Genomic DNA, 15998 nt, shown 5'->3' with positions numbered 1-15998 from the left:
GTTGCAGCTGCTTGCAGCCCACACGGGGCTGTCCGGAGCACAGGCAGATCCAGGTATACAGAGTGGCTGCAGCACGGGGCGGGCGAGGGGCCACTTCCCCCGTCCCTACACTCAGCACTACCTTGTAACCCAGCACCACTGCCAGCCTGGGCCCCGCACCGGCTCTGGCTTCACCTCCTCAGGGCTGTGCTTGGCGACAGCAGCTGTGGCCCCTCCGCTTGCTGCACTGGACAGCATTTGCCACTCTTGCCTCTGGGCTGCCCAGCGCGTGAGCCTCAGGTGGGCAGCAGCAGCCAACACTGCCTGGCACGGCAAGCGGGGCTGCAGCTGCTGCCGCCGACAGGTGAGCCCGGAGCCGGCTTGGAGCCCAGGCTGGCAGCAGGGGCTGGGTTACAGGCTGGTTCTGAGTGTGGGGGAAAAGTGGCCCCTCACTCGCCGCGTGGCCAGCAGTGTAGTCGCTTGCAGCCTGCATGGGGCTGTCTGTGCCTGCTCCAGACAGCCCTGTGTGGGCTGCAAGCACCTGCAGCGGGGAGTGCTGTCCATGGGGCAGGCAAGGGGCCGCTTTTCCCCACACTCAGCACCAGCTTCTTCCCTGCCAGCAAGCAAGGGATCAGGGCTGTGTGCTGCCCCCTGCCTGTACTGTGGGCCTGGGGGACACTGGGTGTGAGCAGGTACAGGAGCCAGCGGATGCATGGGGCCTGCACTGGTGTCCTGGGGCCAGTGCCGGTGGGGCCCAGAGCAGGGTGACAGGAGTGCGGGTTCCCAGCCGGCAGGGGCTCTATGGAGCCAGGCCGGCTTCCCCCTCTCCCTGCTGCTGCAGTCCAGCCTGGCTCCACAGACCCCTGTGAGCCTGTGCCCTGCTTTATGGCCCACTGGTGCTGGCCCTAGGACATCGGTCCCAAGATGGTGGCCGGGGGGCAGGGCACCTGTCAAGGGGCAGGGCTACTCATGCAGCCCTTGACAGCCTGCCAAAACTGGGTAAGTGGCCCTCTGCCTGAAATAATTGCCTGCCCCTGGGCTACACCCTAGAACTTCTGCGAGTCTTGCAAGTGTTTTTAGAGATTAGCCTTCTTGCTAGTTCTATGAGCCCTGACTGGTGGGGCCTTGGACCCATCTGCAGTTTGGAAAAAATGATATCCTAGCTAGACTCTTAAAAAACCTCCAAGCCAGCCCCCTTATTTGCGTTATACCAATTATTCAGGAGTCAGTAAAATCCTCCAGAAATTTTTGGGGCTCCTGAAACACCTGGCATTCTTTTGGCTGTGATAAGCCATTTGTCTTGGGTGCCTTTCTGTAGAGCAGTGGTTTTCAGGTTGTGGTCCGTACACCCCTGGGTGTCTGCAGATTGTCTAAGGGGCCTGCAAAAGATGATTATGATCAGTCAAAAGTATGTGAATACCCACATTTACAATGCAGAGGGGTCCACACCTTCATTTTAGGGGTCTGCGAGTGAAAAAAAGTTAAAAATCACTACTATAAAAGAGTTGATTTCTCCAATACAGGCAGACAGTGGGTAGATGCTAAGTATCTCATTTGATTATCTTTCAGTTGCATCCTAAAAGTACAAAAGTATAAAATATTATAATACATTCAGATAAGAAAATGGCCAAACCAAATGCAGGTTCATGCTACGAATAGAGACCAAACACCACAGGAATAAATGTGATTTGCAGTAATATCTATGCATACTGCACGTGGAACCATAAAGGCAAGTTGGTTTTGAGGCACATCTATGATACAGCTATGGCTGTAATATTTTTTTTTTTTTAAGTGTTAGAAATCCATTGACATACATTTCTACCAATGGACCGAAAAACAGGACTTTTTACAGTCTGTACCTCATTTAGAAACAGGGGACAAAGGGTTTAAAACAAGGACAGTCCTGACTAATGGCCACCCTATGTCCATCCCGTCTGCAGCATTTCTGTCTTCTGCGGAGCCTGTTGCTCTGCCACGTCTGCACTTCTTGATGCAGTGGAGATGGAGATCAGCAGCAAGAGTCAATGCAAGCAGTTGAGTGCCCTGAGTGTGGGGGGAGAGAGAGTAGGTAGAGACTTGCAGCCTGTGGCAAAGTACTGGATCACAAAGCATGGCCTGTGCCGGAAAAAGAGTGCCAACTCCTGAATTATAGAACTGAATTGGAAACTATTAGAGGCAGGTCATGAAAAATGGCCAGCCATATGAGAGAGCTTTTTCAGCAGCATGGAGATGTGATTCAGCTCTGGCATTTGAGCATTGCCACCAGTGATTAGGATTACTAATTAGGATTGCTACTTGTGAAGAAGCACATTATGGGTGCAACTTTCATTGATTAAAGCATGTTTAAATCCTAAGATAACATCCCACAGATTTTTCGTACTAAAAAAAATTCTAATTACATTTTAGACTTCTTCTGTGAAGTGTTTTTCAGAGGTTTGTATTATAATGTACATAACTTCAGACATCCAATAGTAGAAAATAAGGACTGCTATTTAAAAACGCTGCTTCATTTCCTGTAGTCTCTCATTGCTACATGCTTTATGAATTGATCAAATTACATATATAACAAATTATGGAAAACACTACAAATTATAATAGTATTGAGAGAGAGAGAGAATTTTAAATTGTCAGTGTTAATTAATCACAAATATAACCAGTCAGTTGTCTTTGTTTATTTCCCTTTAATGTTGCGAGTAGGCAGTGCGCTGAAAACTGATTAGAACCCTGCTGCTTCAGTTGTTTTGCATGTTCATGCTACAGTGGCAAGCTGTGGAGAAAAGGGTGCACAGAATATTCTAGGCTTGCTAATCGTGCCGTTAAAGCCCCCAATATTTTTATTATTTACAGCAACTTGCATGTTATGCTCTGTTTCCTAATTTTCAACTGGGAACTGCCTTAGGGCTTTTTTTGGATACTCTCAGAAAAGTTGGTGCAAATTAACTAAAGGTGTGGATTTTAAAGTTTATCATTTTAACCACATTAAGTCACTGTTGGCATGTTCTTACTCAGAATTAAAGTAACCTTAATTCACTTCCAAAATGAACTGAATTATGGTCACTTTGATTCTGAATAATTGTCTATGCAAGGTTTTATTGTCGGCTTACTAATCCACTTTAAAGGTTAATTCAGACTTATTTTCTTGTTCCCATGAATAGAAACAGGAAGTTCCGTAGATTCTTTCAAACTGGTTTCATAAGTTAATTTCCTTTTACCTGAGGAATTGCTTTTGTTTCTTCGTGTGTGTTTGTGTTTTGTTTTTCTTCTTATATACTTGTATTTCATTTGTATTTCTTCACTTGTTTTCTTGGCAACAAGATACAGGTACTCTTTTAATAGCAACTATCTATTGTGATAGTTGTAAAATGATTTTCAGTGTTCCACACCCTTCATCTGCTCTTATGCTCTGATGTTTAAATTATATGCTTAAATTCTGTTTCATTTATTGTTATAAGTGGTATACATCTGAAATGTAACTGAAATTTCGGTGTGGGATTCCTGATAGAAAATGTATGATATGCTTGGGCCTTCAGAGGTTAATTTTGTTTGGCCAGTGTTGTGTATCATCACAAGGTTGTGGTATGATTTTCAGAAGCTTTTTATATCTTAATTAACAGTCCATTTTACCCATATGTTAAAAATCATTAGCCTTTTGCATGTTAGTTTCAGGGTTTTTTTTGAAGTTATTTACTACAGTTGAGATAATTAACACAAGAGAGTTCATGCATGTGTTTGGTATCGACTGACTTGCATAAAGTTTTTCTTTTATTGTTTTTCCAGCATACCCATGTGCCTAGACTCATACCTTTAATAACAAGTAACTGCACTTCAAAATCAGTTGCTGTTAGAAGGTGAGTGTTTTATAAACAGCAGCCTTACTAAAACAATTAGTTTTTATTATTTTGATTATGCCAGTAGAGTAGGGGTGGGCAGTTATTTCAGTTGGCAGGCCACTTAATGAATTTTGGTGAGTTATTGAGGGCCTCATGCACAAAAGTCTTTCAGAAGATATCATTTAAAGAAATTATAGATGATAAATCGTATACTAAAAATTAATCATCTACTGTATTTTAATTTTAAAGATCAGGACAAAAATATTCTTTGAAATTCGTTTTTTAAGTGGTGTATATGGAGTGATTGCATAATAGCCTAGAATAAAGTCTTACTCTTGTATATTGTGTGGAGGGGTTAGGGTGTGTGTGTGAGGGATGCAAGTGTGTGTGGGGGGGATGACCACACACTAGGTCCTGGGACTTCTTACTTAGCCTTACTTAGGCCCATCTTGACCGGTTAAATATGTATACTACAGAGATGGTCAGTCAGGATGCTGTGGCACTCTAGGTATCCATGAGATGCTTCTAAGGGTGACCAAGGCTGCCCATGCAATATTAACACCGTTAGATGTGCAAACACCTATATGTGATTCACAAAATAATCCCAAAGATTTCAAATAAGAATTCAGAGTTTCAAAAGCATCCTGACCTGTTGTGGTCTTTTCAGCGGTCCTTGTGACAGAAGTCTTGCTCTGTTATTTTCTGTAGTTAAAAACCGAGTTGAAGTTAAGAGCTGGTATTTTCTGAGTACCCTGGGTTAAAAAAGGCTTGAAAACATTGATATATATACACATTAAAAGCGTATAAAGTATTTATATATTAATTATGCATGTTTATTCAAATTGGATTTATATAATTTTGAAAAATTGTTTGTTTATACAGTTTGCAAATTATATTTTCCTGTTCCAGGTTATATGGTAAACATATTAAAATAGATGCGTTTGTCATTAGTTGAACAGCAGGCAATCGGATTAAACATTTTAAACTTTTAAAATGCAGTGTGATTTGTTACTTTGTGTGTTAGGTTTGTATTTTACCATTTGTATACAAGTTTAGTAACATTACCCTATTTACTCAAACCCAACACCAGATTTTTCCCCATTCAGCATGGGGGGTGGAAAAAAGCCCTTTTTATTGGATTTCAGGTGAGGACCAGAGTCAGACTAACAGCAGCCATCTTCCCCACACCACGGTCTGGCGCAACTCTAGCTCCAGCTCTCATGGGGCACAGAGTACATTGAAACTGCAGCGCACCTCAAGTCTTGGGACACTGCTGTGTGGCTGGGTAGGGGCCATGCTTCCATGTGACCCTGGAGGGTATGGAGCCAAAGCTGTTTGACAGGAAGAGGGGGAAGGGGCAAAGACTGCAGAGAGCGATGGCAATGAGGGTGAGTAGGCTGCAGGAAGTTTTGAGGAACAGACGACAAAGGGAATTCCACACCCCAGCCACCTGCCCACTCCCCTGCACTACTTTCCCCACTGCAGTAGTGAAGGAGACAAATTTAAGATGACTCTCCATTAGTTAGAGTCTATGCCTGGAAAATTGTAACAAATTGATAATTTTTCCATTTATAGAACCTGATTATTATGGGGGGGGGAGCATTTTAGATTTAGGTAAGTATGGTATATTAGAAATTTGCTTAGCTAAGTATTCTGTATTAAATGTAATTATATATTATTATATATGTCTGTTTACCCACAAGGAGAAAACAATGGTTATTATTTCAGCCCAGTAGAGCATTATTGTATTTTGACCATTTTTTCTTTTGCTTTTTCTCTCAGGCGCTCTTTTGAATTTTTAGACCTGTTATTGCAAGAGTGGCAAACACATTCTTTGGAAAGGTATGGGCACAGAGAGCATGCATGTTCTTCACCTGTGAAACTTGTTAATAAATTTGAAAATAAGAATCTTTATTTTGAGTTATAGCTAGAACAGATGGCCAAAGTCTGAAATAAGAGTTATGCAGAGTGTGGTAGCAGTATTTAGGCCATTGCTACAATTAACAATCTGTTAAAATTATAAACTCGTTTATTTAATGCTGTTTAAACATGCATTTTGAATGTGCATTGGAATTTAGAATGCTGTATATAAGTGAACAGGTTTGCTTTATGGGTAAAAACTATCTTAAATTGTGTTTGTTTCTCTTAGCAATCATATTATGCAAAACAAATTATTATTTAAAATACCTGTTTACCTTTTAAAGATAATTATTTTATAAGAATTTAGTAGATCGACCTGGACCTGTTTGTCTGAAAAATAATGCAACGATGGGTATATTCATAGTGGGAAAGGAAGGAGTGGAGAAGTGGAAGCATACAGGCTTTCATTTCTGCATGACCCTAGACAAGATCTTCCTTGTTGGAAGAGGAAGATCTTTTCCCAGATTCAGCATACTTCCTGCTGGAGAAACTGCAGGAGTACCTGTACTCTCCCCATCTCTAGCAGGAGAAAAAGGCACTTCTGTCGCTAGAAATGTAATGCATGTCCATGTCCTCAGTAATGCACAATCAGAGAAGAAAAGACTGCATCCCAATTACCTAAATGACTTTCAACCTGTGTCCCGTGGACCCCTAGAGGTCTGGAGGCTGTGTGAGAGGTCCACGAAAGATGACTGATCAGACACAAGTATATGAGTATCCTCACTTGCAATTCAAAGAGGTCCAACCTCCATTCAAAATTTCCAGTGTAATCCACAAATGAAAAAGGGTTGAAAACTGCTGACGTAAATAGATACTAGTTTGTGATTTTTTTTTTTTCCCCCCATCACCAGTATTTTATTATGTGTTAGTGTTGATAATGATTAGTGCGCTTTGTTTATGTGCTTTTAGGATTAGGTTTAAAACCTCTTTAGATATGTATTGACATGGCACAGTGTTATCAGAATGTCACAATTATTAATATATTTATCCCTTTCCTTCCCTTCTGAAACAGGAAGTAGTGTTATCTTTATTTACTGATGAGGAAGAACTGAGGCACAGAAAGTTAGTGATAGGCCAGAAGTTGCCATATGTCATGGTGAATAAGTCAACACAGTGTATAAGTCAACCCCAACCTTTTGATTTAAAAAGTTAGTTTTTTTATATATTCAGTGTATTAAGTCAGCCACATTTTATAATGATCCACTTCCAAATGAGTAATTTGTTCACCATATGGATCCTTGACATTGGAAGTTTCTGCATCTTCGTCCTTGCTTTGATCTTTGTTATGAAAAAAAGATTCGGCTCTGCTGGCAGGCTCCAGGGAAGTTGGATTGGGCCCCTGGGAGCTCGGGGACCACTCAGCCCACTGGCAGCCCCCCTGGTTGGGCCTGGGGGACACCACAACCATGGAGGGGAGGACCGCCCCCTCCTGCAGCTGCCCAGCCCACTGTGGGGGTGAGGGGCGGGTAGGCTCCACTGAAAGCAGGATTGGGCCCCTCACCACTTCTTCCTTCAGCAGCCTGCTGCGGCTGGCGAGAAGCCTGGTGCTACCCAGGAAAGGGCTGCCTGACCATGGTGGGCCAGCAAGCTAGGCAGTCATCCGGGTGCTACCTGAGCTCCCATGGGCCTGATCCAACTTCCCTAGAGCCAAGATATGGTGTATAAATCAAGGTGGAAATTTAAGGGTAAATTTGGGGGGGGTTCAAACCTCGACTTATGCATTGTGAGCTACGGTACAGAAAATGTTTGTAGGGAATTAAATCCACTGTCCTTAATCCCAGTCAGGTACCTTAAATGTAAGAGCATCTTTTCCTAATCTTGTAAAGATATTTTGCAGGCAATGACAATTCTTTGTTTCTCACTACTCTGTTGTGTGTTGAGAAAATAAATCATTATCAGGCCATTGGTATGTGTTCTCGTTTGTGACTGGTTGATCCCCAAATTTATTTTTTAGGATTAAATCAGGCAATTTGACTGTATGCCAAAATATAGGGAAGTCTGGATTCTATCATTCTTTAGCATAGCAAAAATTTTGCCATGTGTAACCTGTCTTAAAATTAAAGGTTTTTTCCTAAGATGCTGTGCCTGTCTATACCATTAAACTCTAATTTTACAGATTAGACACAGATTTCACTTTCTGAATAAGAAATAATGAGCACCTGATACAACCTGTGAGAGCCTCTAGGCTGCCAGATAGCTTGGAGAAACTTTAATTAACAGGCTAAAAGTGTCTATTTTTTAGCTAAATATGTAGCAGTAAAAGGTGATATGAGGACTGTTTGTCTTCTAGGCATGCAGCTGTCTTAGTTGAAACGATTAAGAAGGGAATTCATGATGCTGATGCTGAGGCACGAGTGGAGGCAAGAAAGTAAGTTTTGACTCGGCTTTTAACTTTGATTGAAAGCATAGGTATTTTGCTGTAATGGGGAAGAGATTTAGTTACTGTAACATGCTTGAAGTATTCAGCTGTTAATCACTGGGTTAAAATTTGATTAGTTGATTATTTTAATGATCTTGAATGAGTGTGTTTCTCCCATTTCAAAGCTTCCTACCCATTTTAATAAAACATAGGAAGAGCATTGTTTTTAGAATCTAAGGACCTTAACATATATGAGTATTGCAGGTTAGTACTGCTATTGAATTGTTCCTCCTACTTGATTAGTAGAATCATTGAACAATTAACATTCTATTTGTGAACAAGTATGCCAGCAAGTTATTCATCTTCCTCTCCCATACCTGTCTTTTTTTTTTTTATGGGAAACAAGACACATACCAGCAAGAGTATGTAAAGAAGTTCTCAGAGTGGACATGGGCAGATAAGATGATTTTGAAAAGAGGAGTTCAGGCTTGTGCTGAATGCCTCTACAACCTGGATAGCAAATATATTTAGAGAGCATATACATACCCTGATTTTTTTCCCCTTTTGTTGGATTACCTACTTGTTCTCCCTTCTCCTGCCTCCTCTCTTAGTAGTCATAACTGTATAACAATTATACCTGATGTTTCTTTTGCTTTCAGAGCTTATCTAGGTCTTAGAAATCACTTCCCTAGTGAAGCAGAGGCTCTGTACAATTCCCTTGAGCCATCCTATCAGAGAAGTCTCCAGACTTACTTGAAGAATTCTGGCAGCATAGCATCTCTTCCTCAATCAGACAGGTCATCCTCCAGCTCGCAAGAGAGCCTCAAGTAAGGGTCACTTAAGTGAACATCAGCCTGAAAAGGCAACACTTTTGCTTTGTTGCTTGTTTATATGTAGTTCATGTGTTCATATGGACTCAAGTTTAATGATGAACTTCACTATTACATACCAATTTGCTGTTTCTGTGTAGTAATTCTGTTGATTAAAATGAAGTTAATATTGATCCTTTGCAGTTAGCATGGCACAGTAGAGGCTAAAAGCAGAAATTACTTGGAGTTTAGCACTTGCTCATGAATAATTTCTGAATATGTGCACTGTATTACGTTGAAGGATCATTAAAGTTATCAAACCAAACAACAATTTTCACAGTAAAGCAGCAAGTGTATCACTTACCTAAGATATGGAACAATGAAAACATATCAAGAAAGAGACTGAGTGCTACTTCCTTCCATTTGGTTTAAGATAGATCGTGAAACATGCAAAAGTGTGGCATTGCAGTAATACATCAGGCAGTACTTAGGTCAGGGGCGGGCAGTTATTTCAGGTGGAGGGCCACTTACTGAGTTTTGGCAAGCCATCGAGGGCTGTATGACAGGCAGCCAGGGGCAGATAAATATTAATTTTCTACATTTTTTAGGGGCCCAGCGGGACAGGTAGACTGGCCTGGTGGGCTGCATCCAGCCCATGGGCCACATTTTGCCCACCCCAACTTAGATGCTTCAGAATAAGTACAGAAACTCTCCAAATTCTGAGGGCATTCCTGCTCAACACAAAAAGATAGCTAAATTTAAAGCTAGCTCAGTTACCAATAACAGTGTATCCACAGTGACATAAAGTCCACTGCAAGCTAATGGCCTGTGTATGCAGGATCTCAACAGGCTGTACAGTCTTACATATTCTCTGTTGTATGCACTTCTATTGGTGCCTAAGACCTTGAATACATATTCAGAGCCCCTTGCCTAGAGCATTATTCACCACCCCAGAGCAGGCTGTCAGTGATTAGGTCGCAGTTGCTGCTTTAATCTGCTGTTCTCAGAAGCAGCTTTTTGGGCAGACCTCACAACAGAGGCAGCTCTCTGACACCTGTGGGGGCAGCTGCACCAGTCTGTGCTGCTCTGGTGGAAGCAGCAAGGCCCCCAGCGCAACTGGTGCTCCCCAGAGAGCAGGAGGGTAGGGGGGGAAGAGCTGAGGACTTTGGGATTCTGGGGGACCAAGAGACAGCATTACAGAGATGTTCCTGTTTGAAACAGGGTATGGGTTGTAGGTGTGTTGGCCTAAGACAGGGGTGGGCAAAATACGGCCCGCGGGCCAGATTCGGCATGTGAGGCCATTCTATCCGGCCCATGGGGGCCCTAAAAAATGTAGAAAATTAATATTTCTCTGCCCTTGGTTCCTGTCAAGGATGACAGAAACTAAGGGCAGTAGGACCCAGGGGAAGCCTGGCAGGCTTCAGCAACAGTGGGGACCCACCTGGCCCTGACCCCCCAGCTGGAAGCTCCTATGGGGGCTTCTGGCTTGGGAGCGCATGGCTGCCCCATGCTGGAACCTCAGATAAGTGGGGGGGGGAAGGGTAGGGGACCCTTTCCCCACCCTGTGCTGCAGTTGCTCACAGCCTGCTTGGGGCTGCCTGTGCCTGCTCCCAACAGCCCTGTACAGGCTGTGAGCAGCTGCATCAGGGAGTGCTGGCCATGGGGCAGGGGAGGAGCTGCTCTTCCCTGCGCTCAGCTTTTCCCTGGGATCCTTTCCTGCGCAGAGAAAAGCTGCCGATTGCCCGCCCCATGGTCAATGCTCCCTGCTGCTGGTGCTCGCAGCCCACACGGGGCTGTCTGGAGCAGGTACAGGCAGTCTCACGCGGGCTACGAGTGGCTGCAGCGTGGAGCACTGGGCATGGGGCAGGCAAGGGATGGCTCCCCCCACCCCACCCCCCCATGGTCAGCACCAGCTTGTAACCTGGCCCCACTGCCAAGCTGGCAGCGGGGCCAGGTTACAAGCTGGTGCTGAGCACAGGGAAGAGCGGCCCCTTGCCCACTGTGTGGCTGGCACTGTGCACTGCAGCCGCTCACAGCCCACCTGGGACTGCCTGGGACTGCTCCAGACAGCCCTGTGTGGGGTGCGAGTGCCTGCAGTAGGGAGCACCAGCCATGAGGTGGGCGAGGGGCCACTTTTCCCTGCGATCAGCACCAGCTTCTTCCCTGCCGGCAAGCAGGGAGTTGGAGCTGTGCACTGCCTCCCACTTGTACCACAGGGCTAGGGGGAGCTGGGAGTGAGTGGGCAGGGAGCCAGCGGGAGCACGGGGCCTGCACAGGTACCCCAGGGGGTCAGTGCTGGTGGGGCCCAGAGCAGGGTGGCAGGAGCGTGGGGTCCCAGCTGGCAGGGGCTCTGTGGAGCTGGGCCAGCTCCCCCCTCTTCCTGCTGGTGCAGTCCAGCCTGGCTCCACAGACCACTGCCAGCCTGTGCCTTGCTTTAGGCCCCATCAGTGCTGGCTGTGGGACATTGGTCCCAAGATGGTGACCAGGGGGTGGGGCACCTGTCAAGGGGCGGGCCTACCCATGCAGCCTTCCACAGCCTGCCAAAACTGGGTAAGTGGACCTCTGCCCAAAATAATTGCCCACCCCTGGTCTAAGGGCATAGGTGGACAAGGTTCTTTGGGTGAATCTGATATCTTTTATTATACCAACTTAAATAGTTGGAGAAAAATTTTTAGCAAGATTTCAGGTTAAAAACTTCGTCAGGCTGAGGAAGTCTGTTTGAAACAAGCACTTTGTGGCACTACAGACAGCCTGAATGTATCCACACTTGCCTTGTGTAGCCCTAATAAGGGCATATTAAATGTCATTCCATAAATGTAACTTGTGTCCAAGACCTGAGTTTGCTACAAAGCTATCTTATGCAAGTCTATACAAGCTTCTGTAGCTCCTTTAGGCAGAGTGTAGATGTATTCAGAGACGTAGTTGGACTTTAGCTATGAGTTTCCCCTTTTCTGCTCTTAATTTCAGTTATATTATTTCTGTGTAAATGCTATATTACCATAAGCACTTTAATTAGAAGTTACCTGCAGAAATATAATTTTTACTCAATATGTGCAATTTTATGTGGCTTTCAGGATTTTTAAGTGTTATAATCCACATTCTTCTGTTAAGAATAGAACTTAAAAAAAAATCCCTTTAAAAAAAAAAAGGTATTTTAACTTTTAAAAAGCAAGCATGGAAATAGAGAACATTTTTCTTTTCTTTTTTCATTTCACACATCATTATAAAAGCATTAAGAGGTTTTAAAGGTGATGGTTCCTTCAGTCATACAAGGAGGCTGGCTTCAGTAGATTTAATTGGATCACTTCAAAGGTTGCATTTAGATGTTGGGGCAGAGAGTGGAATCTGGTAGGATTCTTCCAAAGTCTGCACACACAGTACACTCCCAACAATGCGAGTCATTAAAATAAGATTTTACTTGCAATACACTGCATCCAAAATGGCATTATGCCTGCTGACCCATGGGCCTTCTTGAACTTGACCCCTTCTCAGTATGCTCAAAACTCTATTTAAAGTTCCTTAGATTTTAGTGTTTTTTGATTTGGAGTAAAATAAGTATCTCAAAAATGCTACCTGCCTGTGGCATTTATAATAAATTATACGGATTTCTGGGTTGCTTTCTGTTTTCTAAAATGAGGAACAAAATAGTTAACAATACTGATATTTAAATTAAAATATTAGGGATCTTAATTAAGTCTTTTAGAGCCATTATTTCAGGGTCTGGCTAGAGTCCTATATCATTTAAACATTTTTCACAGTTTTGAAAATTCTTTTTCAACTAACTGTAGAGATTTGCCTATTTTAAAAAGCAAAAGATAGTGATTTGAGTGATGTGCCAGTATGCAGCATTGACCTATACTAGCTGAGCACGAACATGTCCTAGTTCCCAGCCACGTGAATGCTCAGGTGGTATAGACAAGTCAATGAACTGCTGTTTTTTGCCTCATTAGCAGAGCAACATGTAGCAGAATCTGTTTCACTCCTTTTCTCACTTACGTTGCTTATAGCAGAGAAAGTACTTTCTTGGGCACACAAATATTACTCTTGGGTCTTTATTGATCAACAGAGGGAGGGGTTTACAGCTTCAGAGAAGACTAGGAAATTTAAATTGTGCAAATTTTCTCACTGTCAACTTGATCAAAGAGATCAAAGAGAAAATGGTAGAAAGGGGTGGGGAACAGGCTCAGAAGAAATTATGTAAAAAAATAAAAATTTGAAGAGGAATAGCAAAAGAAGCAGAATCTTGCCCCACTGCTTCCAACACATTTCATGGCACTCTGGGTAGATATTGATCAGAATCTACTAGTGGAAGGAATGATTGCAGTCAACCACTTCATATAATCCTTTTGTTATGTGTGTAGTAAAATCCATCTTGGGTTGTTTAATCTCTACTCTTCCTGGAAGGCTGGTCAGTCCCCAGGGTTAGAAGTGTGTTTTTCTAATTTCCAGCCCAAACTTGTTCCTGGGATATTATAGTATTTCTGTAGTTTATATTCTGAAAGATTTATATTACGTTGTCAGTCCCCAAAGACATTAATGTTGTAGCAAGGGGTTAATTTTATAATGTGCAAGAGCAGAAATGGTAGGATGTGCATGTTATGTATGTTGTTCTAAGTAATGTGTTACCTGAAATCTGTTTTAGAAAATGAAGGAAAAATATGAACGGTTTAAGAGTATGGTTCTTCTGTATTCCAAAAAGGCATAATTGATTGTTGGATGCAATATATATCCTTGACTTGTTTTTACTGAAGCAATTATTGCTTGCTTATCTTTCAGTCGCCCTCTGCCCTCTAAATGGTCTACAGCCAGCCCAGCAAGTGTAGCCAGTAGAGGTATGTTTATTGTTTTACTGTACACAAAAATAGAATTATTTTGTTTAAATTGTACACTTGGACAGGCCATCATTCTCATATTTTTTTAATTAACCTTGAGTTCTGATCAAGTCTTTTCTAATATTTGTTTTGGTCTTTAAATTAAAACTGCAAGACTACAGATAGTGCTATCATCTTGTTTTCAGTTGCTCATATACTCTGTGGCCCTGTGTGTTCAGAGTGCAACTTTCCATAATGGATGTCTACCTCTGTAAGGAGTGCTTTCCTAAATATTTTCTTCTTCTGTGTGCTTCGTTTTACAACTGTTTCATTGTGAAGTTCAACTGGCTCCCTTCTTTGAAGCAGAGGTCGGCATTTTAAACAGTGGTGTGATATCAGGGAAATCACCAGGAAAATTCACCCAGATTTAGGCAAATGAATTTCAGTTCTCAGTTTGGCAAATAATGTTCACTGAGCTTTGTTTGTTCTGGGTATTCCCCAGTTTGGAACTGCTGTAGTTGAATTTTTCCAGATGGTCATGCTTCGTGCTCCTGTAGTACTAAGGGCAAATCTGAGAACAGGCAGATTCAAGAGAAAGGGGAAGGAGGATGTGTGGAATGCAGAGTGGGCTTTAGGTGATAATGAGGAGAGGGAGAAGGGGCAGAGATCAGGTGAAAGCAGATTTAGGAAGGGTAACAAAACACAATAAAATGAGCATTTTGAATAGATAGATGAGCACAGAACAGTTCATAGGGGCACAACCTGGAATTAAATCCATGATTTCAAAAATGGAACACTGTTTTGGTATTGGTAAAGTTATCTCTCTCCATTGACTAGTCCATATTGGTACTACTACATCCATTAGTTAGTCTTGGCTCAAGCAAAGTCTGTGCTATGAATGTAGGCCTAGGGACAGACATTCAAAAAGCCTGAGCCTGAGTTGATGCAATCTTTGCAGGTTAGTCTAACTTGCCTAGGTTTAACCGGTTTGCAATTGCACCGACATTCCATCTGGACTGAGGAAATGCAAACACATGCCTGCAGTGGCTCAGGCTAGAAGTTGGGTGGTGCTAGAGCCACCCTCCCTTCCCTTCTACAGTGCTGAACTGAGGGGGCAGGTGTCCAGGACCTGACAGGATGCTCTCATTAGGGAGGGGTGTAAACCCCCACCCTGCCTGTACTGTCCCAGGCTTTTTCCCACTCGCTGCTCAAGGGGCAGGAGTGTTGTTAGACCCCAGCCCCCAGCTAGCACTCTGAGGCAAAGGAGGGTGGGGGGCAGTGCATGCATCTGTTGATGATGCTGAACTTTTTAATCTCCCTCTCCTTGCTTATTCATACTGCCTGCAAACCGGATGGGTGAGGGAGCCAGCAGGGAGCTAATAACACAGCGTTTATTAGCCCATTAACAAAACAAAACAAAAGCCTGTCTCTTTAGTTTAAGCTCTTCTTAAACAGCTTTTTCCAAGGAAGGAATGGAAGGACATTACCAGCTGACACTGTTCTGTCTTCCTGTCCCAGTGAAATTGGAGGCACGCACACGTAAACTTTAACTAGAATACTACATGCGTAGGGTCCGTTGGGCTGGGGTCCAGGTTGTGGGGGATGGGAGGGAGAGAGGGGGGTGGGGGATCCCTGCTTGAGCAGTGAGCGACAAGGTGGGTGGGTAGGGGGAAGCCAGGCAGACGCTGCTGTGCCCGCAGTCTCTGGTGAAGCTCCAGCTAGGGAGCAGAGGGGCCCTGTTCCCTGGAGCAGACAGCACAGTCCAGCCCAGCCTAGGGCAGCAAAATATCTGGGATGCTGAGAGACTCTGGTTTAACTTAAACCAGGAAAGGACAGATATTGCATAAAGCTGTTTGATCCAGATCAGTTAAGCCTGATATTACATTCAGCCTGGTGTATCTTCAGGGGCCATCACCAGGGAGGATTATACTGCGGTTGCTTGGGGATGCAGTGGGGCAGTCAGGAAGGCCAAGACGGAGATGGAACGGGGGTAGCTTCCCGGATCAAAGACAAGAAGAAGTTCTTCTTTAAATACTCAGGGGGCAAAAAGAAGGTTTTGGGTAACGTGGGGCCCCTGCAGGACACGCTAGGAAATTTGGTTGTCACACCAGATGACAGAGCTAACATATTTAACGTTTTCTTTGTGTCCATTTTCCTGAGCAGGGACTGGAACAGCCACCCCCCCTCTGGGCCCCCCTTAGATCCCAGGGGAGGTGCACCTAGGCCAAGGGTTAGTGAGGAACTAGTTAGGGAACTTCTGGAGGGACTGGATGTATTCACATCAGCTGGT

At 43.6% G+C, this 15998-nt stretch overlaps 1 protein-coding gene across 24 annotated transcripts in view; it reads left to right on the top strand.

Moving 5' to 3' along the window:
* CLASP2 (cytoplasmic linker associated protein 2) overlaps positions 1-15998 on the top strand; it is a 220451-nt gene that overhangs the window by 118756 nt on the left and 85697 nt on the right. For all 24 annotated transcript variants that reach the window (XM_019537881.1, XM_019537785.1, XM_019537770.1 and 21 more), the window contains 5 exons: positions 3757-3827; positions 5592-5651; positions 8020-8097; positions 8748-8915; positions 13674-13729. In XM_019537881.1, coding sequence (XP_019393426.1) covers positions 3757-3827; positions 5592-5651; positions 8020-8097; positions 8748-8915; positions 13674-13729 — 433 coding nt within the window. The remainder of the gene's footprint in view (positions 1-3756; positions 3828-5591; positions 5652-8019; positions 8098-8747; positions 8916-13673; positions 13730-15998) is intronic.

Source organism: Crocodylus porosus, unplaced genomic scaffold, assembly GCF_001723895.1.
Source record: "Crocodylus porosus isolate Cpor-Errol unplaced genomic scaffold, CroPor_comp1, whole genome shotgun sequence".
Classification (NCBI taxonomy): Eukaryota; Metazoa; Chordata; order Crocodylia; family Crocodylidae; genus Crocodylus; species Crocodylus porosus.
Note: the sequence above shows the minus strand (reverse complement) of the source record. Positions and strands in the feature narration are given on the sequence as shown.